Source organism: Trichechus manatus, unplaced genomic scaffold (genome assembly GCF_000243295.1).
Source record: "Trichechus manatus latirostris isolate Lorelei unplaced genomic scaffold, TriManLat1.0 scaffold00113, whole genome shotgun sequence".
NCBI classification, from domain to species: domain Eukaryota; kingdom Metazoa; phylum Chordata; class Mammalia; order Sirenia; family Trichechidae; genus Trichechus; species Trichechus manatus.
This window is the reverse complement of record NW_004444049.1, coordinates 5,839,117-5,863,645: the sequence shown is the minus strand read 5'-3', so window position 1 is coordinate 5,863,645 and position 24,529 is coordinate 5,839,117. Positions and strand designations below refer to the sequence as shown.

At 50.8% G+C, this 24,529-nt stretch overlaps 2 protein-coding genes across 9 annotated transcripts; both read left to right on the top strand.

Moving 5' to 3' along the window:
- Positions 1-4,314: 4,314 nt before the first annotated feature.
- On the top strand, positions 4,315-4,981 carry LOC101341004 (cdc42 effector protein 2). Its single transcript, XM_004383738.2, has one exon. It carries the CDS (start codon positions 4,324-4,326, stop codon positions 4,966-4,968), a length of 645 nt encoding a protein of 214 aa, XP_004383795.1. The 5' UTR covers positions 4,315-4,323; the 3' UTR covers positions 4,969-4,981.
- Positions 4,982-10,701: 5,720 nt separating this feature from the next.
- Positions 10,702-23,667, top strand: DPF2 (double PHD fingers 2). 8 transcript variants are annotated; one of them, XM_023738216.1, is made up of 12 exons: positions 10,702-10,806; positions 15,318-15,478; positions 15,871-15,978; positions 16,280-16,443; positions 17,294-17,386; positions 17,563-17,641; positions 18,135-18,176; positions 19,186-19,323; positions 19,474-19,602; positions 19,794-19,906; positions 20,893-20,974; positions 22,217-23,667. In XM_023738216.1, the coding sequence occupies exons 1-12, from the start codon at positions 10,775-10,777 to the stop codon at positions 22,291-22,293; spliced, it is 1,218 nt and encodes a 405-aa protein (XP_023593984.1). In that variant the 5' UTR covers positions 10,702-10,774; the 3' UTR covers positions 22,294-23,667. The 8 variants fall into 8 exon arrangements, with proteins under 8 accessions (XP_023593984.1, XP_004383794.1, XP_023593980.1 ...); XM_023738212.1 differs by lacking the exon at positions 18,135-18,176 and adding an exon at positions 14,205-14,637 and having other exon boundaries at positions 10,756-11,616; positions 22,217-23,666; XM_023738213.1 differs by lacking the exon at positions 18,135-18,176 and adding an exon at positions 14,205-14,637 and having other exon boundaries at positions 10,767-10,806; positions 22,217-23,666.
- The last annotated feature ends 862 nt before the right edge of the window (positions 23,668-24,529 follow it).

Sequence of the window (24,529 nt, the reverse complement as noted above, 5' to 3'; positions counted from 1 at the left end):
TGATGGCTCTACTCCCCAGTTCTCCCTCGGGTGGTTGATGCCGGCTCCACCCTCTTCCCCCAGCCTCTGTTCTCCCCACATCTGGAATTGGGCGGCTACCTCTGGCTTGGAGGAGTGAGACAGCTGTCAGGGACGCCCGGTTTGTTGTGGAAACGCTCAGCCCCTCTTGGCAGCCCTGTGTGATGGGTGGGAGTGAACCTGGCCTGGGCTCGGAGGAAAATCCCACCCATCAGTCCCCTTCCCCATGGGTGAAAAGGCAAGAAAAGCCACCCCAAGACTTCTTGCGTGAGCAGGGGGCAGACTTGATGTTTGTCAGCATGCCCTAGTGGGCATGGTGGGCCCAGGTCAGTGTCTCTTAGATGAATGGGTGTTGGGATTCCACTGCCTCCCCTGCCCTCCCCCAGCGCCTTCCAAGCCGAGCTGGAAGTTGGCCACTGGAGAGTCATTCCTTTGTTTCCTGTTAAGCTGCAGGTGCTCCAAGAGGGGCAAGATGTCCAGCCTCTGTGGCTCAGCCTGACTGACCCGGGGTGTCCGGTCTTGGGTGGGGTTTCCTGAGTGAGGACTGGGGGCAGCACTGGGACTCTGCTGCTCCTGCATTTTCCTTCCTGCTCCCTTCCCCTCGCCCTAGACCCACACTCCCCTTGGGGACACATTCTCACCCTCATCTGCCCTGGGTGAAGAATTGGGCCAGAGGAACTGGCAGAGCCCCCCTGCCAGGCCGCTGCCCCGCCTCTCCTAGGCTGACTGCCCACCTGCTCAGCCCCTGGCTGGCCTGGGGGAGGGGGTAGTGGGAGAGGATGGGCTTACCTGGCTTGAATCCTGGTCCTGCCCTTACCGGCTGGGTGACCTAGCAAGTTTTTTTCTTTTCCTTTTTCGCTTTTGATGTGCTCTATTCTACACCTGGGCTCACACGTATGGGGCCCATCAGACCCGACACGCATCTCCCACCCCAAAACTGGAATAAGGGCTTGCTCGGTTTGCCTAGTTTCTTAGTGCTGCTGTAACAGAAATATCACAAATTTATTTTCTCACAGTTTAGGAGGCTAGAAGTCTGAATTCAGGGCGCTGGCTCTAGGGGAAGGCTCTCCTCTCTGTCGGCTCTGAGAGACGATCTTTGTCTCTTTCAACTTCAGTTCCTCGCTTCCTTAGTGATCTTTACATGGCATCTGTCTTCCCCCATTTGTGCTTGCTTGTCTGTGTCTAATCTGCTCTTTTATATTTCAAAAGTAATTTGTTTTAAATTTTGATCAAAGATTCTATAGAAGAATCCTGAACCAAATGGGGAAAATATAGAACAGAATTTCAAATTCTCATGGAATCCAGACTTTCTGGAGCCACGAAGGGTGGATGAACCCCTGAAACTATTGCCCTGAGATCATCTTTAAACCTTACACCAAAAATATCCCCTAAAGTCATCTTAATAACCAAACAATAGTTTAGCTTAATTAGTAAAGAATATCTGCCTTGAGCACTGTGCTCTTTTAAGATCTATCTGTATGGGATCAAATTGACAACAGCAACTTGAAAGATAAGATAGGAACCTTAGGGGGCAGTGAGTTTATGTTAATGGGGAGGAACAACACAGAAAAAGAGGACGAGAATGGTTGTACAACTCGAAGAATGTAACCAGTGTCACTGAATTGTACAAGTAGAAATTGTTGAATTGGTGTACTTCTTTGTATAGTCTTAGCAATAACAGAAATAAAATAATTTTTTAAAGTGATTAAAAGACACACCCTACACTGAGATGACCTCGTTAATGTAACAGTGAAATCCCTATTCCCAAATGGGATTATATCCACAGTATAAAACCAAAAAACCAAACCCACTGCCATCGAGTCATTTCTGACTCATAGCAACCCCATAGGGTTTCCAAGGCTGTAAATCTCTACGGAAGCAGACTGCCACATCTTTCTCCTGTGGAGTCGCTGGTGAGTTCAAACCGCTGACCTTTCTGTTAGCAGTTGATAGCTTTAACCACTGCGCCACCAGGTCTCTTATCCACAGTATAGGGGTTAGGATTTACAGCACATATTTTTGAAGGACACGATTCAATCCCTAAACAGCCTTTTTCTGTTAAACAAGTATTGCAGCCTTCCAGGTTGTACTTTCTTTTTCCACATAGAAATGGCTTTATTTTTTTCATAATTACATAAATAATAAACCAAAAAAACCCAAACCAGTTGCCATCAATTCTACTCCGACTCATGGCGATTTCATGTGTGTCAGAGTAGAACTGTGCTCCATCGGGTTTTCAATGGCTGACTTTTCAGAAGTAGACTGCCAGGCCTTTCTTCCAAGGCACCTCTGTCTGGGTAGACTCCAACCTTTCCGTTTACATATGTGCACATAAATAATACATGCTTATTATGAAGAATTTGAACTTATAAAAGTATGAACAAAAAAGGAAAAGTGTCCTGAAATCTTAAAAAAAAAAAACAAACCCACTGCCATCGAGTCAATTCCAACTCATAGCGACCCTATAGGACAGAGTAGAACTGCTCATAGGGTTTCCAAGGCTGTAAATCTTTACAGAAGCAAACTGCCACATCTTTCTTCCATCTAGCGGCTGGTAGGTTCGAACCACTGACCTTTAGGTTCGCAGCCAAGCGCTTAACCGCTGCACCACCAGGGCTCCCCTGAAATCTTACAACCTTAAAATAACCATCATCTGATGGAAAAAGTTGGGGATGGATAAGGGTGATGGTTGAACAACATGATAAGCATGATTAACATTAGTGAAGTGTACATTTGAAGATTGTTGAAATGCCAAATGTTTTGTTATGCATATATTTACCACAATTAAAAAAAAAAACCCTATGAACATTTTGGTGACCATCCTTTCATTGTATATATATGTACACATATGTAATATATAATATATTGTTGTTGGGTGCCGTCGAGTCGGTTCCAACTCACAGTGACCCTATGCGCAAGAGAAAGAAACCCTGCCCAGTCCTGCACCATCCTTACAATTGGTGCTACAATACATATACCACGCATATATGTCATTTTACAATAATAGGATCAAAGATAACTTTTTGAGGACACCTTTCCTCCCTCATCGGTGACCCCCCCATGCCAGTCTAGGTAGCCCATATTACAACCTAGTACTGGCCTTCTAGATTCTTCTCTGTTCTTATGTAAGATATAAACCCATATAGACTTGTCTAGGCAGGTAGGTACACATGCGTATTTGAGAACTGGAGAGAAGCTGCTCAGTGCTTTAAATAAATGGGATCATCTACATGTTTTGCATTTTGCTTCTCACCCTCTACTGTACCTTGTGGGAATCCCTCCAAAATGTCTTACAGCTCTAATTTTTAAAGGGGGATTAAGAGAGTAGTTGTGATGATTAAATGAGATGTATTTGCAAAGAACTCAGCAAAGCACCAGGCACAGAGCAGAGCTCCCAGCATACCTGTACTCACTCCCTACTCCACCTCCCCTTAGAGGCTAGGCCGGGGGCAGGGACAGAAACAATATTAGACTCGGCCCTCCCTCAAGGAACTCATAACCCCGAGGAGGAGAAAAGAGAAACTCGGAGGTGTTTACTAAACACCCTGCTGTGCGTCTAGCCCGTGCCAGGCCTGGATGGAAGAAACAGGTGACAGGATAAGTCTGTGAGACCCCCAAACAATTTGTCACTTGCCACGTCGTAGGTCACAACTGATGTGCAGTGGAGGTCAGCGTAGGGGGTGAGACCAGGCAGGAGACCTGAGCCAGGATTTTGTGTGTGACTTTGGCCTGAAACTCAGGTGCCCGAGCCTCAGACTCCCCACATGCCAAGGAGAAGGTCTGCCTGGTGATCCAGACTCTCAACTGCAGTTGGTCTGTGAGTGAGGAGACATGTCTTCTCCTCAGGAGGGTGGCTCCACTCATGCTCCCAGGGCTGATGTGGGATTCCCAGGAACAAGACGGGTGTCTCTGACCTTTGTCCTTCTGTCCCTGACTTTTACCCTTCGTGTTTCAGAGCACAGCAACTCCTCAGCCCTGGACCAACGAGAAGTTTGAGGCGACAAGATCAAAGAGCGTTGCAGCCTACAAGACTTCCGCCTTTCTGTTTCCACTTTCCAGAAACAAGCTTTCAGCCCTTTGGGGAGAAGGTGACTTTTGTCATCTCAGCTCTCTGACTTCATTGTTGATCTCCAACCTTCCTCTGGCTAATTCCTTGGACCAACTCTGGTCAGGCCCCACACCCTAGTCCCTTTGGCAAGTTCTGGCACCGGAAACCGCCTTCTGGAGGTGGTGTTCCAGTTGAGCGTGGTGAGGGGGCAGCGTGAGGCTGTGGTCTCGGCAGCAGGCCGGGGTGGTGAGGTCACGATGTCCACCAAGGTGCCCATCTACCTGAAGCGCGGCAGCCGCAAGGGCAAGAAGGAGAAGCTGCGGGACCTGCTGTCCTCGGACATGATCAGTCCGCCGCTGGGGGACTTCCGCCACACCATTCACATCGGCAGCGGTGGTGGCAGTGACATGTTCGGGGACATCTCCTTCCTGCAGGGCAAGTTCCACCTCCTGCCGGGAACAGCGGTCGAGGGGCCTGAGGAGGACGGCACCTTGGACCTCCCCTTCCAGTTCACACGCACGGCCACAGTGTGCAGGCGGGAGCTCCCCGACGGGCCGTCCCCGCTGCTCAAGAATGCCATCTCCCTCCCTGTCATCGGGGGGCCCCAGGCCCTCACCCTGCCCCCCGCCCAGGCCCCACCCAAACCCCCTCGGCTGCACCTGGAGACCCCTCAGCACTCCCCCCAGCCCTCCCCGCAGGAGCCAGGGGATGTGGACATCTGGAGGACTCTGGAGGCTGGCCCTGCCCGCAACGGGCTGACCCCCCAGTCCGGGGCCGAGGAGCCCTTCCTGTCCCATGCCAGCTCCCTGCTCTCCCTACATGTGGACCTGGGGCCCTCCATCCTGGACGACGTGCTCCAGATCATGGACCAGGACCTGGACGGCATGCAGATCCCCACGTAGCACCCACGGCCAGGCTGGGCAGATGCGGGGCAGTGTGTGGACACAGCCCTGGCCTAGGAGGCAGACCCCAGGTCCCACCTGTGTGGTTGTGGCTGTGGTTTCTCCCTTTTAGCCTCTGTCTCTCCTTCCATCCTCACCCTGTGGGCAGAGTGCCCACATGGCTTCCCCCGAACAGCCCACCAAGGACACGGGCAGGAGGCGTCGGCCCAAAGAGCCCCGAGGCCCCCACCAATGGCTCCTCCTTCCCTCAGACCCCTTGGGTGAAGGCTCTGCTGAAGAGGACGCCCCTTCTCACCTCCCTGTCGCATGCCCTGACTGGGAGGGTGGAGGAGGGCAGGGTTCAGCCAGGTGGAGGTTCAAGACCTTTGGCTTCACGTCCTGGGCTGGGGGCGTCGCAGCAGTGACTTTATGAAGGTGTCCTGCTGAGTCCCCTCCCACACAACTGGGGGAGTCTGGTTGCAATAAAACTTGCTGCTGCTGGTGGCTGTGCTCCTGCACCTCGTCCCGCCTGTCTTGGGTTTCCTTCTGAAGCTGGGCCGCTCTCTGTGTGCTGTGAGCTCACCCTGGGGGGGACCCTGGTCCCAGAGGCCTTTGGAGGGGGGCAGGCCCTGGCCTTAGGAAGATGGTACCTGATTCCCACCTGTAGTGAGGACAGAGCAGGCACAGACCAAGTGCCCAACTGTGGCTGTTCGCACGGTAGTTGGGTGTTGGCAGGCGGTGGCCAAGCACTGGTGTGAGCCGGTCCTGCCCAGGCAGCTGGGGTCTGTTGGAGGACACCCAAGGGTAAAACTAAGCAGAAGGCCTGTGCAGGGGACTCCCAGGGAGATTCCCCGGTGTCAGAGGGCTGGGGGCGCGTGGGAGGAGGGGACAGACTTGGCCGTGCTGCCCACCAGCTGGAGCCACAGCTGTTTGCTGAGCATCCCATGTGCCAGGTGTGGCTCCAGGTGCTGGGGCACAAGACAGACTCCATCCCTGCTCTCTTGGAGCTGACATTCCAGTGTGGGAGGAGAAGAATACCTCTGTAAACAAGTAAGATGATTTCCAACAATGGTGAACACTACAAAAACAGTGTGATCAGGAATGGCTGGGACCAGTGCGGTGGTGTCGGGGCACATAAGGGTGATCAGATGTGATTCTGAGCCAAGCCTGAGAAATGACAGCGAGGCCTCACTGGCCTCTGGACACCAAGCCCAGCCGACTTCCCAGCTGTCTTCCTTATGTCTACAGCGCCTTCCTCCTCTTTGATCTCCGGTCCTCTCTGCACTGGCCTGGGTGGTGCCTCTCCAAAACCTAGTCTGACCGGGCTTCTCTCCTGCTTTAAATCCTTTGGCAGCTCCCCACTGGCTCAGCTTCAGCCTTGCAAGCAAAACTGCTCTAAGCTGACTCGAACCACTTTCCCAGCTTCAGAGTCCAGCCCTTCCTGAGCCCCAAGTCACACACTACAACCATGTTTGAATAGTGAGCTCTAGTCTTGTCAACAAGCCTGGGACGTGGGTATCAGTAGCTCCATTTTACATGTGCGAAAACAGTCTCACCAGGTCAGACTCCAAGGTCCATGGACTTCCTGCCACGTAGTGGTTCCTCTCTGTCATTTGCTCCGGTGCCTCGGTGTCCTGGTAAATTTTGTGAAGGCAAAGGGTGGGGGAGCTGAAGGCCTAGCACCTTTTGCCTGCAGGCTCCTCTTCATTGCTTGGGTGTTTGTTCCCTTCTGCCTTGGGAGGGAAAGACAAGGACACTTCCTTAGAGCTGCACCCAGCCTGAAGGCAGCACCTCACCCTGCAACTAGCTGCAGCCAGAGTAGCCACGGAAGGAGGACATGCCTGTCCTGGGTCCCCTGGGACCTCTCCAGACCCACCTTCCATCAGGCACCAGCCAAAAGGCCCTGGCAACTACTCGGAGTTGCCACATGGGGTGGAGAAAGAACTAGGGAGGGGGCCTGAAGCACTAACAGAACTTGGGCTACCAGCTTACTCCAAGGTAGCCAGGGGTAGGGAGAAAAAGGACTGTCCCTCTTCAGCTTGTATAATGGGGTGCAGGTGCCATGTCCCCAAAATAGGAAGAAAAGTTGTTGGCCAGCCAGAACAATTACCAGTGTCTCTAAGGTCCATGTTTGGGATATCCAACTTCCATGCATGTCCTTATTCTGGAATTTACTCTTAAAGAATACATACAAATGTTGTTAGGTGCTGTTGAGTCGATTTTTGACTCAGAGTGACCTGATGTGACAGAGTTGAGCTGCCTCATAGGGTTTCCTAGGCTGTAATCTTTATGAAAGCAGATTGCCAGGTCTTTCTCCCATGGACCCACTGAGTGGGTTCAAACCTTTTGGTCAGCAGCCGAGCACTTAACCATTGTGCCACCAGGGTTCCTTATATACGCAGCCTAAGGAGCCATGGTGGCGTAACGGTTAAGTAATTCTAAAATTCCTTACCACCAACATACTCTATATTCGAGAGTGAGGGCAAGGGAGAAGGGTGGAGGACGAAAATACATAAAAAAATATATTTGACACGGCAAAAAGAAACCACATGTAGAAGCTACACTTTTTCTACAAGGAAGCTGGAGCTGGTATGAATAACTTCCCTCCTCCGTGGCCCAGAACATGTTCCCTTTGCCTTCAGCCAGCATCTTGGCTGGTCAGGGTTCTTTACCAGGTGATGTGTCCCAGACCTCATTTTGGACCACCCAGGTAACGTGACCCTGGGCTGCAAAGTCCATGGAAGTGGAGTCCCAACTTAAGTGTGTATGTGTCTGGGAGGGGACTGGGGATCTGATGTCCTACCTTGGACAGGCTCTGGGTTTGGATTTTTGTCCCTCTCCCCAAAGACCACCAGACAGTAGGTAAATTTCAACAACTTCCAGATTAGAAAATGCCCTCAGGGCAAACTGCTTTGAAAGCTGGGCTTACCTCTCTGGGTTTTAGCCTCCGAAATGTTGGCCTAGTAATTCTTTACAGTATTATTAGCTTTTCAATGCTTTAAAAAGCTTTTTCCCCCCCATTTCCTCTGTTTTTTTTTAGTTTGTCTTCAGTGGGAGGGTTGAACTTAAATACCTAACCAAGAGCCTGTCTCTCCTGAGCTTTCACCCCTGAATGTAGTAGTTAAGAAGAGGTTCCCCAGGTATTCCCTGGGTTTCACATATATGCCTCCCTGCCCTCACCGGGTAATAGCAATCCCTTTGATAATTAGAATCAATCACCCCAGCCAACAGTTGTTGCTGTTATTGTTGTTGCCGTTAGGTGCCATCCAGTTGGTCCAGACTCATAGCGACCCCATGCACAACAGAACAAAACGCCACCTGATCCTGCGCCATCCTCACGATTGTTGTTATGCTTGAGCCCATTGTTGCAGCCACTGTGTCAATCCATCTCGTTAAGGGTCTTCCTCTTTTTCACTGACCCTCTACTTTACCAAGCATGATGCCCTTCTGATAACATGTCCAAAGTATGTGAGATGTAGTCTCACCATCCTTGCCTCTAAGAAGCATGCTGGCTGTACTTCTTCCAAGACAGATTTGTTCATTCTTTTGGCAGTCCATGGTATGTATATTCAATATTCTTTGCCAACACCATAATTCAAAGGCATCAATTCTTCGATCTTCTTTCTTTTGTTGTTGTCCAGCTTTTGCATGCATTATGAAGCCATTCAAAATACCATGGCTTGGGTCAGGCACACCTTAGTCTTCAAGGTGACATCTTTGCTTTTCAGTACTTTAAAGTGGTTTTTTCCAGCAGATTTGCCCAATGCAATGCGTCATCTGATTTCTTGACTGCTGCTTCCATGGGTGTTAACTGTGCATCCAAGCAAAATGAAATCCTTGACAAGTTCAATCTTTTCTCCGTTTATCATGACGTTGCTTATTGGTCCCGTTGTGAGGATTTTTGTTTTCTTTATGTTGAGGTGTAATCCATACTGAAGGCTGTAGTCTTTGATCTTCATCAGTAAGGGCTTCAAGTCCTCTTCACTTTCAGCAAAACAAGTTGTGTCATGTGCATAACGCAGGTTGTTAATGAGTCTTCCTCCAATCCTGATGCCACATTCTTCTTCATATAGTTCAGCTTCTTGGATTATTTGCTCAGCATACAGATTGAATAAGTATGATAAAAGGATACGACCGTGACACACACCTTTCCTGACTTTAAACAACGCAGTATCCCCTTGTTCTGTTTGAATGGCTGCCTCTTGATCTATGTACAGGCTCTCATGAGCACACAATTGAGTGTTCTGGAATTCCCACCCTTTGCAATGCTATCCATATTTGTTATGATCCACACAGTCGAATGCCTTTGCATTGTCAATAAAGCACAAATAAACATCTTTCTGGTATTCTCTGCTTTCAACCAAGATCCATTTGACATCAGCAATGATATCCCTCATTCCACATCCTCTTCTGAATCCAGCTTGAATTTCTGGCAGTTTCTTGTTGATGCACTGCTGCAACTCCTTTTGAATGATCTTCAGCAAAATTTTACTTGTGTGCGATATTAATGATATTGTTAGAAAATGTTGGCATTCGGTTGGATCAGCCAATAGTGGGATCCTCTTTTTACTCTGTTGCCCAGTGGCATGGGGTGCACAAAATCACCCATTAACACTCTTAAAACCATGGGAAAAAATAAATTAAAAAAAATTTTTTAAAAACAGTCTTAAAACCAAACCCATGCTGTCGAGTAGATTCTTACTCAAAGTGACCCCATAGGACAGAGTAGAACTGCCTCCTAGGGTTTCCAAGGCTGTAATCATTACAGAAGCAAGACTGCCACATTTTTCTCCTGAAAAGCGGCTAGTGGCTTTGAACCGCCAACCTTCGGGTTAGCAGCCCAGCTCTTAACTGCTGCACCACCAGGGCTCCTTCTTGACAGTCTGAGCTACTAATATAGAGAAATCCTTATTGTGCCCCTGGTGGAAGCATTCCTTCCTTGGGCCCTGTTAGTGTTAGATGCCCTGGAGTTGATTCCCACTCTGGCGACCTTATGTGTGCAGAGAGCTCTGCTCCATAGGGTTTTCAAGGCTGTGACCTTTTGGAAGCAGATCGCCGAGCCTGACTTTCAAGGTGCTTCCAGGTGGGTCTGAATAGCCAACCTTTCAGCTTAGTAGTGGCCCTCAACCATTTAAGGCTCTAAACCATAGACGCAGGAACAGGAAACAAACGTTTTGCAAAAGGGTCATTAGTTGCGAATGCAAGAGGCTGCACTTCCCACTTCCACTCCTTGGTTCCCACAGCCACATATTCAGTGCAGTTCGGTGGGTAGGTTTGGTAGCAGGAACATACGGTAACTTTTGTCGCCCTCCTCTCCCCTTCCTCTTCCCTAAAATAGGCACAAGTGGGCTGCACACCACTCTCACCTTCCTTACCCACCAATCCCCACCTATGAGTAAAGGCATAAGGGTTAACCGCGTGGTTAACGGTAGGTTAGGTAGCAAGAAGCATGCGCTCCATCCAGACCATTTCTGGAACACCCACTGTCTTCGCCAACACTTCGCTTTCTCATTTCTGGATGAGGCAGATCTTTCCTCCCTCCTTCCGCTCCTCCAAATGGAAGAGGCGGGACTTGAACAAGTGCAGCGGGGCGCGCGCCCGGTCCCGATCGCGCCTGCGCGTCGGGCTCCCTTGGTCTCCCTCGCACCTTTCCTGCCCAACGCCGACGAGCTGGCTCGGAGGTTATTCTCTATCGCTCGCTCTCCAGCGCGCGCGCCCGGGCGGCGCCTGCGCGGAGAGACGAGGAAACGCGCTCCCCTGTGCGGGCTCGGCGCCTGCGCTCTGTGGGCTCCTGGGCCTCCCGGCCTGAGGGAGAGGAGCAGGGAAGATGGCGGCTGTGGTGGAAAATGTAGTGAAGCTGTGAGTGGTCGTTTCTTTCTCTCCTAGACCGGGAGGTCTTGTAAGGGCCCTGGGAGTAGGGGCGGTGCGGGAAGGGAACGAGGCGAAGGGAGAGCCAGGCCCGGGAAGGCCGTGGTGCGACTCCTAGTGGGGAGGGCAACAGGAGACTCCAGAGGAGACGTTGCGCTTCTTTGGAAACTTGTGGAGGCCCGGAGGGGGCAGGCGGGAGCCGCGGCCGGGCCCTCCCTGTGAGGCTGGCGGCCTGAGCGCTCCCTTAGGGGTTACGACACCCCGAGTATGGCGCCCTTGCCGCCTACGAAAGACGCACCGTCCCAGGCCCCCTTCCGAGACGCCTCCGTCGGAGGAGCCGGGCCCGGCCGGGCCGACCGTTTCGCCGCAGCCGGCCCGGAGCAACAGGCTCGGAGACTCGGTGGGAAAGGGCTGCGGGGCCGAGCGTTCCAATAGCCTGTGACTTCGGGAGGCTCCGTGTCAGGGACCCCAGACTTAGACTCTTCTTGGGAAGAATTGGTGGAGAAGCAGATCCAGAAAAGAAAGCACTTAAGAGCAGCGGGCCTTTGTGCCGGCCCGTCCCAGCCGTCAAAACATCGGGGACTGGACGGAAGCGGTCCAGACAGCTTCATGTAGCCTAAAGTGACATCTAGGTCTACGTTCCTCATACTAGACGATACCGTTGTGCTGGGCAGATTTCAAGCGAAGTTAAAAGTTACAGGTGTCGGGAAAACGGAGAATGCCTTGTTAGCCGCTTCCTGTGAGCTTAAAGATGCTTTGGGACTTGGTTTGACCTCAGCTCCTCCCAGAAGAAGGATCCGTGTGAGTTTTGAAATGGCTTAATGCCTCTTGGGCCACGTTGTTGTTAGGTGCCAGTCCAGTCGATTCCCACTCATAGCGACCCCATGTGACGGGTAATCGTTAGGGGAGCAGATCGCCAGGTCTTTCTCCCGCAGAGCCGTTGGGTGGGTTCAAAGCATCAACCTTTCCGTTAGTAGCCAAGCGCTTAACCGTTTGCGCCACAGGGCTCTCTCATTGGCCAATAGGGCATGTTTTTTTTAATGGATAAATTGGGCTTAGTGCAGGCGGAAGAAAATTAAGAGGTAGCTGTCCAGCCATGGCTTTTGGGTTTTGACTGGCTGAAAATGTGAAGGTTTGAGGACTGTTCTAAGGGCATCACAGCTTCTCATCTGTCTCTTCCCCAGAGCCTTTTATAAGGGTACATTGCTTCTCCCTCCTGCCTGGAGCCTTTTCTTTGAGAAAGCTTTCCCACTTCCATTAAGCTAAGTGCCTTCTCTTGTGGTTCTTTTTTTTTTTTTTTTAACTTGCTTTCTGCTCTATCCTGCTGCCTCTTTCAGCCACCGCTCCTCCCAGCACCATTATCTTTCTCTCTGATCCGCCCACTCCAGTTTCCCCTCTGCTGTCTCCTCAGGCTGACATTTTCCTCAATTTAGAAACGACAGTGTTGATCTACCATTTATATAGTTATCCTTCCTGACTCAGAAGTTCTTTGTTTCCCCTGCTCTTCCCGTGGTTCACTCCCCACATCCTACTGTGAGGGGAGATTTTACACCAGTTTCACGCTTCCTGAAAAAGAAGGCTGCCACCTTGAGAACTTTCCTGTGCTGGGGACACATCAGGCTTGCCTAGGTTTTGAGAGTTATGCATAATGAGGGTCTTCATGCTAGAAGACTTTCTTCAGGGAAATAGCAGGTAGTTGGTAAGGGGTGCCTTGCCCGTTTTAAATACAGCATGACTTCCCATTTTCTTTAAAGAACTGTGGAGATTGGGAGAGTCAACAGCCCCTGGTTGCTGAAACCAATTATCTCCTCCTCAATTCGAGCTGCAGAGAACTCTGGACCACAATTAACACATTCCAGGCAGAACTTTCTCTTTAAGAAGGGGCTTCCATTCTGCCTGTGCCATTTTCACCCTGGAAAGAGCTGCTTTTCTGGTGCTTCTTTTGATCATGGTTTGCCTGTCTTCTGACAGCTGAGGTTATACACTGAGGTCAGGACATCTTACTTTCTGACTTACATCTTGTCCTGGCAGAAGAATTCTCCTATTTTTGAATTGTCTGTCCCTCCCAAATGTGGGGTCAGAAGTGAAACCGTCTCTAAGGGGCTTTACCGGAGTAAGATAAAAACCTGTTGCTGGCGAGTCAGTTCCGACTCATAGTAACCCTGTAGAACAGAGTAGAGCTGCCCCATGAGGTTTCTTTATGGAAACAGACTGCCACATCTTTGTCCTGCGGAGCTGCTGGTGGGTTCTATCTGCCAACCTTTCAGTTAGCAGTCAGGTGCTTTAACTACTATGCCACCAGGGCTCCTTCCAGAGTAAAACCAAACCCGTTGCCGTCGAGTCGATTCCGAGTCATAGTGACCCTATAGGACAGAGTAGAACTGCCACATAGAGTTTCTAAGGAGTGACTGGTGGTAAGATAGTAGTGTAAAATAGCTGTGGCTGCTAACTGGTTTTGAAGCCTTCTGAGTTAGACAACAGGATCTGGAGGATAATATTTTATTGGAATTTGTTGCTACAGGAGCCTTGAGTTCTTAAGTGCTCTCTCTCCTCTCTTGCTCAGTCCTCATCAGGCCTCCCCCCTTGAATGCTTCATTCCCAGTCCTCTCACCCACCACAACAGTTTGTCTGCCTTCTGAAATGCCACTTAACTCCCAAGAGCTTTTACAGAACATCTCTCATCCATTCCCCCAAACTGCTTCTAGCCTCCTTGCTCTTGACTTTGCAGCCCTCAGCTAGTCTGGCTCTTCCTTCCGTTTGGCTTCCAAGTGTCAGTATCAATTCCCATCAGCAGAAACAAAGGAGCTGCTACGCTCAGCCTTGTTTGTCCAGTTTTCCTCTGTGTAGTGAGGACATGGCTGCCTCCTAAAGGCAAGCAAATGTGAGCCTCTCCCGTCTCTACTGTCCAACACAAGATTTGTTCCTGCCTCAAATTACAGTAATTACAGCTCATTGAATCAAGCCAGGCTGTACTGTTCCCACCACCTCTCTGTGCGGTGTGTGTCTCTTTCAGTTGCTGGGAGCACGCCAAGCTGTGCAGTCTTCTCCTATCACGGCAGCTCACTGAAAGTCCGCAGCGGATTCCGGAGCAGGATTTATTAGAATAGTTCGGATTATGACCATAAGCAACAGAGACTTACTCTGTCAAGCTCCTCATGCCAGGGATCTCCCTGGCAGAGAATTCTGATACGTCAGGACTTATCTAGTCCAGCTTCCCCAGTCTATGTAGGCTGAACCCCAGATCCACATGGGTTGACTAAATGTCCACACTCAGGTGGTGACTTGTAGCCAAACCAAGTCAAGTCTGACTATGTACCAGATATCTTCAAGGGTACTGGGGATACAACCGGGAAAGAACCCACTTCTTCCTTCTGTTTGTTTATTTTAAGGTTGATCAGATGTGAATATGAATTGTTGCAGTTAGTGTAAGCTGCAGCACCAAAATACTTGTTAAACCCTGAAGGCTGAGAGCAAGATTGCGCCATATACATGCTGCTTATGACCAGATCGTGCCTGGTACTGTATGGTTTTCTAGCCTTTAAAGCACTTAAAGATTTGCCCTTGATTCAGATTTCAGGTTGAGCCTTTTGAGTCCAAGAAGATTCTTCCGCGTATAATTTGGTGGTGTGGGAATGGGGAGGGGCCGAAGATGGACCTGAGAGCAAGCCAGCCGCCTATCAGTAATAGCACTCAATAAAAAAATAGGCTTCAGGAAGTTCGGGGATCTGCAGATGTCTTCCACCGACTGTAAAATCAGCATCTAGAATTAATTATGAGTTGGCTAAATACCCAGCTCAAAATTCAAATGATACAGAAAAGCAGGTAGGTAAAAGTCCCCTCATCACCCAGTTTTTCTCCTTGGGGACCTGCAGTTTCGCAGCACCCTATAACATTTCTCAGCACTCTGCTTTGCTTTTGTTTTCTAGTTGTCTTGGATATTGTTCAAAACCAGTCCCTGAGGGGCTTCCTTCTTTTATTTATGGCTTTTATTGGTTTATTTATTTATTGTATTTGAAATACAGTAGAATTTCATTGTATGGATGTACTGTAATGTATTTTTAAATATAAATTATAAATATAGTTTAATGTCCCTCATACCTTGTTGAACTTGTTTCCACATTTATAAGAAGGATCTAACATCTGCTTCCTCCTTCATGAGTGTTAAGAGAAATAACATTTTACATAGTGCAAGGCTGGATCCCTGAGAGGCTCCTGGAATGAACGTTAGTTTCTTTCGCTCGTTACGGGTTTAGCCTTCCATCCGATTAGACGCATGGTGAAATCGCGTGTCCCGGACTATAATCTGTCTGTAAAGCATGCTCTCTTCTGATGGCTTAGTGAAGGGGCTTGGTGTCCCGTGAGGCAGAAATGGAGGCAAATAACACTGAGGAGACAGTCTCCCAGTCCCTCGAGCCTTCTAGAGAAGCAGATGGTAAGGGAGGGGAATACTCAGCATACCCCCCTCAACACACAAACCGCTCTGGTTTGTGTCTTTCCTGCAGCCTTGGGGAGCAGTACTACAAAGATGCCATGGAGCAGTGCCACAATTACAACGCCCGCCTCTGTGCTGAGCGCAGCGTGCGCCTGCCTTTCTTGGACTCCCAGACTGGCGTAGCCCAGAGCAACTGTTATATCTGGATGGAAAAGCGACACCGAGGTCCAGGTGAGGGTCCAGACTCGGGAGAAGGGGGATCAGGTGCATGAGTAGGAAGGGGTGTCCTCAGTATAGGCAGTGAGCCAGTGAGAGGTTTCCCTGCTGCTTTCCACATCGATGAATATGGTCTCCCGGGATTGGAAGCCCGGGGAGAGCGAGACAGACAGGTTCACACCAGCATCTTTGTTGTCTGCTCTGCTGATCATTGGGCTTCCAGAGAGATCCCTAAGCTCACATCTATTTTTCTTTCCCACTAGCTACCCTACCCCTGCCCCAGACCCTCAATCTCCATACTTCTCCCTTACTCTAGAACTCAAGGGGGGCCTGCTAGTCTAGACAGTGCTTTAGTGTTATTTTCTAGACTTGGATTAAGGCTTGACTTCTCTTTCTTCCTCCCGTAGGGTTGGCTTCTGGGCAGCTGTATTCCTACCCAGCCCGGCGCTGGCGGAAGAAGCGACGAGCCCACCCCCCAGAAGATCCACGACTTTCCTTCCCATCTATTAAACCAGGTAAGGCACACACCTCCATGCTGCATGGTAAGAGACCTGCTATTCACCTGGTATGTACCAGGCCCAGTGCTAGATCCTAAAGATACTAAAATGAATAAGATATGATTCCTCCTTTAATTAACTCAGTCTAGTAGGGGAGACAGACAGGTAACTGCGCTGTGTGAACTGGGGTCTCTTGGCTCCTGGGCAGCCAGAGAGCAGAAGACAGTGACTGGCCTTTGGTTAGCTCAGTACTCTGTGGATTCCAAGCAGTCTGCTTTCAGCCCCTCTGAGCCTCACTGCCGCCTGACCTGGCTTGCAGACACAGACCAGACCCTGAAGAAGGAAGGCCTGATCTCTCAGGACGGCAGCAGTTTAGAGGCTCTGTTGCGCACCGACCCGCTGGAGAAGCGGGGCGCCCCAGATCCCCGAGTTGACGATGACAGCCTGGGCGAGTTTCCTGTGACGAACAGTCGAGCACGGAAGGTACAAGCTTAACCCTTATAGCAAAGGGAGCTTTGGTGGAAAGCAGCCTCCTGTCCGTTAGGGGCCACCCGGTAATCAGAATGCTGGAGCAGAAGCTGTGGGCCAGTGGGCCTACCCCTGGAGTGCTGTTCCTGCCTTGTTCCTCAGTTAGCACTGGTACTGACTGGCTTCTCTTTTGCCGTCCCAGGCTTTCCTGCTCTTTTCCTTCTCAGTGCACGCTCTTACTCATTCATCCTTTTTTGTCACAAAACCTTTTTGGTGCCTGGGATCACGTAAGTGAAACAGACCTGGTCCCTGCCAACAGGAAAGATAAATCCATACATAAAAATAAGAAGAGTTAAAAATATGTCAGGCACTGTGCTACAGGCTTTACCATGCATTTTCTCCTTCAATCTATACAACAGCCTTATGAGGTAGGTACTGTCGTCCCCATTTCACAGACGGGTTAAGGCAGAGCAGTTCAGAAACTTGCTACAAGATCACACAAAAACGAAGCAGCAAAGATCTAATTTAAATCAAGGAAATGAGATTTCGGAAGGGGACCCGATCATGTGTTAACGGCAGTTCAGATAGGAGAGGGGATGTCTCCGTGGGTCTTAGGGAAAGCTTTATGAAAACCTGGCATTGCCTTGGCCACTTGGAGATGGTGGGAAAGACATTCCAGGCTAGGGAGCTGTGTGAAGAGAGGCCCAGAGCATTTGGAGGGTGCTTGAAGGGCAGTAGTGTGGATGGAGGCTGGAGTGGGCGGGGCCAGGAGACAGGAGATCTGGGCGGCCTTGGCCAAGTCCATCATGGGGGAGCTTCTGAACGCACATTATTCCTGCCTGTCCTACTCCTCCCGTCCACTCAGCGGATCCTAGAACCAGATGACTTCCTGGATGATCTTGATGATGAGGATTATGAAGAAGACACCCCCAAGCGTCGTGGCAAGGGGAAAGCCAAGGTGAGGGGCCGGGGGCTGCCTGTAGCCTGAGGTGGGGTCCTGGGGAGTCCCACCATTTTATTTCTTGTGGTTGCCTTTTTTCCCTGTTGAGTGAGATTAGCAGCCACCTACAGGAGAGATTTAACTCCTCAGGCCCAGACACCTTAATAAGGGCATCTGTTTGCTGTCTTTGGTAGGGTAAAGGTGTGAGCAGTGCCCGTAAGAAGCTGGACGCTTCCATCCTGGAGGACCGGGACAAGCCCTATGCCTGTGACAGTGAGTGCCTCACAGAGGGTGGGGGTCCTTGCCTTGGACCCAGCTCCTGCTCAGAATATGAGAGCAGGGAGGGTTGTGGTAAAAACAAACCTGGACGCTTGTCCTGCTGCTGACTGGCTCCCACTGAGACCCCTGGGAGGCCCTGCCTCTGCCACAGGACGGGTGGGACCTGCATGCTGGGGTGAGCGCTCTGCTTCCCTCTGGCGGGGGATGCGCGGGTCGGGGTCCCTTCAGCATGCAGGTTGGCCTCTTCAATAGACGGCATCCAGGTGTGCTGGCCCCCATCAAGCCAGGGCCCCACGGGTCCAACACTGAGTTGTTGAATGTTTGTTCTCCCCTTTCCTCTCTGGCTCGCCCCACTTCTGTCCCTCTACCCTGGGAGCACCATCGCCGCTGGGCTTTCTCTCTGGTTTGCTCGGCTTTCCTGCTGCTGCCGCTCCTGTCTCAAGTGTGTCCAGGCCTTCCTCTCATGACTTTTCTTTCTGTCTTTCAGATAGTTTCAAACAAAAGCATACCTCGAAAGCGCCCCAGAGAGGTAGCTCTCTCAACTTTTCAGACTTTTGATTTTCCTATCCCTTTTCCCTCCTCCCTTGTTCCTTCTGCCTTGCTCACTTCCTGTGATGCTAGTTGAAAAATTCTGTGATGGCATGGGAATTGGCGTGGTGGAACGCTCCTCAAAGTCCTGAAAGCTACCGTTACCACTGCTTGTCTCCCACAGACTTGCTCCTAGGGCAGCTCGGGCCCACCGCCTGGGGTGGCTTCAAAAGCATCCTGAGGCGCCTGTTACAAACAGACCCCTCTGCCTCTCCTTCCCCCAAACAGACAGTTGGTGCTCAGCTGATGTTGACCACCATCCCACCACCCCCTGCTTCCTCTCATCCTCTCTCCCCATTCCTTCCCTGCTGGCCCCTTGCCCTCAGTAATGCTGTCCAAGGTTACAGGATGCCTCGTGGGCATCTGCTTTCCTTGCCAGTGGCAGAGGCTGGGCTGGGCACTGATTTGGGAGTGTGTGTGAGTTTCTTTGGAGGCCAAATTCCCTGGCAGACTCTGTTGATAGGTTCTCTTCAAGGGACCCTCCCCACCACCACCCCCACTGCTTTATCCACATTTGGCCAATATGGGCTCTGTGTGCATCTGGGGTAGCATGCACCTCCCACGTTTACCGAGGGTAGAGAAGCTTAGAGTCTCTTCCTTACCTTTCCCTTTTCCTGCTAAATTGTAGGACTATAGAAATTCCCTTCCCTTTCCTGACCTGGGCAAGGGGTGATGGGGCAAAGGCTAAGACTTCCAAAAAGCCCATGTAGAGGAAACAGTGGTGCCCATGGGACTGGGGTTTAGGAGGGAGAAGCGTCCCAGAAGCTGGAGAGCACTGGGCCCTGATGCTCCTGGCTCAAGGGAGGGGCTGTCACTAAATGCCTGTCCCGAGACAGAGCTGATAGTTGGTGGGGGTGGTTGCCCTCTGCCTCACTGGGAGCATTGCAGGGGTAAGATGTGGCACTTTCAGAGCCTAACACCTTTCTCTTGGCAATTTTCTCCCCCGTCAGTTTGTGGAAAACGTTACAAGAACCGACCAGGCCTCAGTTACCACTATGCCCACTCCCACTTGGCTGAGGAGGAGGGTGAAGACAAGGAAGACTCCCAGCCACCTACCCCAGTTTCCCAGAGGTCTGAGGAGCAGAAATGTAAGCTGAGATGTAGGAGGTGGTGGGCGAGCTGGAGTGGGCCTGGTTAGGAAAATTCTTCCTCGCAGGGGTGTTGAGCGGGCCCCCAGGCTCAAGCGGGCCCACAGGCTCCAGCGGGCTTCACCCAAGCTCTTCTCTTTCTCCCTGTAGCCAAGAAAGGTCCTGATGGATTGGCCCTGCCCAACAACTACTGTGACTTCTGCTTGGGGGACTCGAAGATCAACAAGAAGACGGGACAACCCGAGGAGCTGGTGTCCTGTTCTGACTGTGGCCGCTCAGGTACCTCCACCCTCGGGGAGAGGGCTGCTACAGCGCACAGCCCCCTATGGCCTCTTTGTCTGTCGCCTTCCACTGGCCGTCACAGCCACCCAGTTTGCCATGTTCTCCCTGGTAGAGATGTAGCTAGAGGCAGTGGGCGCTGCTCTTCTTTGCCCACTTCGGCTGCCTGTGTCACTCCCTCCCCTCCGCAGGGCACCCGTCCTGCCTTCAGTTCACGCCCGTGATGATGGCGGCAGTGAAGACCTACCGCTGGCAGTGCATCGAGTGCAAGTGCTGCAACATCTGTGGCACCTCCGAGAACGACGTGCGTGAGCCCGCTCCCCCCCAGCGCGGCTCCTTCTCAGCTCCGCTCTGCTTTCGCGGTTCCCACTAAAGTGCACTTTTTTTTTATATCTAAAAAAGGGAGCAAGGTTCCTTCAGCACGTCCCCTCCCCCAGCATCACAGTCAGAACTCTGATTTGTCGGGCAGGTGCTTATCAAGTACCTAATATGCGTCAGGCACAGTTCTAGGCACTGAAGATACTAAAGGTTTGACAATCAAGGTCCCTGCTTCTGGGGAACTTGTATTCTTGTAGGAAGAAGTAATACGTGGGGAAATGAGTGAGGTGGTTGTGAGTACTGTGAAGAAAATGAGATGAGTGATGTGACAGAATAACTGGATAGCCAGTGTAGATTTGAGGGTCAGGGATGGCTTTTCTGAGGCGGTGAGATTTGCGTTGAGATTTTGGATGATACAAGGAGCCAGTCCAAGAAGGTTTCAAGGCAGAGGGTTCCCACAGAAGGAGCTGCAGGTGCAGAGGCCGTGAGGTGGACAGGTCTGGTGTGTTGAGGAGGCCAGTGTGGCCGCTAGAGCCTTCCTGAGTGAGAGAGCATGGTGGGAGGTGAGATCGGAGGGGTGGGCACCACCAGATCTGGGAGCCTTGGTCTCCATGCTAAGTACAGTGGGAAACTGTTGAAGGGTGTTAATCAGGGGAGAGGCCCTTCTGTCTTAGGTTTTAAAAAGGTAACTTGGGTTGCTCTGTGGAGAATAGATAGCAGGGGACAAGAGCGGAATTCATGAGTTCAGTTAGGAGGCTCTTGTGGGATCCAGGTAAGAGATGATGATGACTTGGTCTGGGGTGGAGATGAACAGAAGTGGTATCCTACCCATCTATTCTGACCTTCCACCTACCCTGTCCCTCTTGGAAGCAGTAGCAGTATCTACAGAAGCCTTTGTCCTACCCACCTCCAGTAGTACCCTAACTGAGGCCCAGCAGCCATTCAGACCCACTCTTCCATCTTGCCTTCCAGGACCAGCTGCTTTTCTGTGACGACTGCGATCGTGGCTACCACATGTACTGTCTTACCCCGTCCATGTCTGAGCCTCCTGAAGGTAAGTTGTCTGGATCTCTTACTCAGAACAATTACGTTATTAGTAGTGTGGAAAGTCACCCATACAGTACATACTGAGGTTTGTGTCCTTAATGTTATCAGTTATTTATTCTCCCAGATCAGGAAGGAAGGACTTCGTCTTGGCTCAGTTCAGAATATTTTCCAGCATTTCAGCTTAAGCAGTTCAGTGTTTGCGCATTACGCCAGGTGTATTTGCGAACAGTCCAAGAGAAAACAGACCTTAAGCAAAGAGCAGTCACCCGGAAGGAGGTGTTCTTCCCCAGCCAGTCCAGAAGACTCAGTAGCTTGGCTGAGGTGAAGCTTTGGTATCAGCTGTCTGAACTTGACAGATTTTTGAGTGTGCATTTCCTCTCCCTTCTAGAAGGGACTGGAACCTGGAGCCTAGATGGGTCACTCCTCCTCTTCTTTGGGCCCTCTTACACATACCTCTGAAAATCTGATAAGAGCTATGGATCTTTTCCCCCAGAATAATGTACGGATACATATGTGTGCTATTATGCTTGTAGTTAATTTCAAGGTATCGAGGGCTAATTTTGTATCAGAAAAAAAGCGTGAAAGAATCCATCCCTAGTAAATGTTAATAAACAAGGTATGAACTGGCTATTTTTCTTTCGGGGATAATTATTTCCTGGTTTTGTATGAAACTAGCTCAGGTCCTCACAGGTGGGATCATCATAGCCCACCTCCTGGTCCTCCAGTCAGCCCTCAGCCCCTGCTCAGACCCCTCAGTGATGGCAGGGAGCCCACCTCTCTGTCACTGGTGGTCACAGAAAGCCCTAGCTGATCTGAAATCAGAATTGGTTTCTCTGGCACCTCCCTTCATGGTCTTTATTCCAACCTTTGGGGCCATGGGAACAAAGTCTGGTCCTTCTGTAATCATATGAGTCTAGAGCTGGGCACTTTAGAAGATTACATTTGTCCAGCCCTTCTCCTGTTCCCAGAGATTGTGATTTAAGGGGTCCAAGAAGGTTGGGCATTTGTCTGAAATTGTCCTACAGGAGACTGATGGTTTCTTTCTTCCTCAGAGAAGTACTTTTTTATGATATTTGAAGATCTGAGGTTCCGCCCAGCCCAGAGTAGCCATGATACCTTGCTGCTGCAGAGCATCTCCTATCCCACGTGTAGTTGATCTTGCTTCTAGGCAGGGGGGTTGTAGGGAGAGGAAGGACAGCAGATTGGGATTGTAGGGGACCCATCCTAACCCCATTATTCTTTTCTGCAGGAAGTTGGAGCTGCCACTTGTGTCTGGACCTGTTGAAGGAGAAAGCTTCCATCTACCAGAACCAGAACTCCTCTTGATGTGGCCACTCCCTGCTCCCCCACACGTCTAGGGCTGTTTCTCTCCTCTCTCGTTTCTCGTACCCATCCCCCCCCCCCAATCTTTCACAAGTCCAGAGAACCTTGGGGTGGTCATGCCAACCTGCTTTTGGCAGCAGCAAGCTGGGGTGGCCGCTCTGACCGCCTCTGGCCCCAGGTCCTCAGGGAGAAAGGAGCAGCGCACTGCCCGAGGTGCACCTGCGGGCCCAGCTCCTCACTGCTCTCCATGAAGTGCATTCACTCGGCTTGCCTTGGGCCCAGGCCCTGGTTGTCACAGGGTTCACACAGTGTCCTGCGAGAGAGAGAGTGGGAGAGCAGCTCACTTCTCTCTGGGCTCTGCCTCCACTCTGGTGTCCGGGGTTTTCCCTCCCCCTGAGGCGAGCCTGGCCAGGGCCTCTGCCAGGAGTGCCAGGAGGGCGTGACTGAGAGGCTAAGGCAGTGCTTGCGAGCTTCATGCCCTTTGTGATGCTTGGCCTCACCGCCACCTCCCTCCAGAGGGGCCCGCCGTGGCCCTCCGTTCCTGCCACAGAGGATCCTTTGTCCAAGCCAGGGCGCCCTTGGTCACCCCTGGCTCTGCCCTGCCCCATTCCACCCCAGGGGGAGTAGCAGCTTCACCCTGATTCTCCCCTGTGCTCACCTGGTGTCTAGTGACTGAAGCATTCCCTACCCCCAGAATTTCCTGCCTCCCCTCCTTACTCCTTTTGATTTTGTGGGGAGAGGGGAAGCATCAGGGGGCCAGGCCAGCAGCTTGCGGGCCGCAGGGAGACACGTTGGGTCATGTGCCTGTTTTTTAACTTTGCTGTAAAAGCCTACCTCCAAACCCCCCTTCTGTTCTCCCGGACCTGGGCATTCAGCCTCCTGCCCTTAGCTGAAGAGGAAGCCTCTGCCTCCTGCCCTGTGCATCCTGGCGCTGAGTCACAGGGACACCACGTAGACATCCCTTTCTTCCCTTGCACGCTCGCTAGCAGCTGGTAAGGTCTTCACGCCCTGGTTCCTCAGTTTTCTGCCTGGTGGCACTGACATTAAGTAGTTGGGGGCAGTCCATTCCAGGGTACCCTGAAGTGGCCGCCTCCCTTGGCCACAGGCAGGCACTAATTTACTGTTGCTCTGGAGTTGAGGTCCTGGTTTTGTTCTTTTTTTTTTTTTCTCTAGTTCTTGTATTCTAAACATTAGTACAAATAAACATTTTTACACGGAGATCTCTGCTGGGTGGTTTATTGCCTCACCCCCTGACAGTTAAGGAAGTCCACTTTATCCTAAAACTTTCTTCCTTAGGACAGTGGTTTTAAACGTTTTGAAGTACAGCTTTTTTTGCCCAGATATTTCTGTTGAACCCCAATATGTAAAACAGACAACACTGGTTATGTTATTTTCATTTTGTTACTCAGGTTTAGAACAGTTCCTTGCTATAAGGAGCAATGATGCTGTTTTGATTAATACAAAATTTGGGTTAAAATCAACTTCAACATCCTGTTTATTTCTGGATTTTGGTTGGTTTGAATGGAGAAAATGCTGCTAGAATTGGGTAAATAGCTGTAAGCGGTGACAGGTTTATAACAGTTGACTTGCAATATCAGATACTTAACCAGATCCAGAAGCCTGATTATTATATAAATACGAAAGATAAAAAGCACCTAAAATTAATGACGTAGTTTCATGATACCACGATGGGACACACGGAGCTTTGTCCACAAGTAATGAGTGTTATCAGGAGGGACCAGTCCCTGGAGAAGGACATCAAGCTTGATACAGTAGCAAAAAAGAGGAAGACTCTCAACGAAATGGACTGATAACAGTGGCTGCAACAATGGGTTCAAACAAATAGCAATGATTATGAGGATGGCACGGGACCAGGCAGTATTTCATTCTGTTGCTAATAGGGTTGCTATGAGTTGGAACCAACTTCGTTGGCACCTAACAACGACAAGGGCAGCGCTCTCGTGTGGTAGCTGCGCACTCGCTAGGCTGGGCCACAGGCTGGCAGCACAGCCTGGGCTTTAACCCACCCCAGTGCAGCACTGCAACGTTCAGGGTGTGTTTGTTTCTAGATGGCACTTAGTTCTGACTCAGCAAGCATATGTACAGCAGAAGAAAACTTTGTCTGGTCCTGCACCATCCTCAAAATCATTGCTATGTTTGAGCCCATTGTTGCAGCCGCTGTGTCAATCCATCGCATCGAGCGTCTTCCCTCTTTTTTTGCTGACCCTCTACTTTGCCA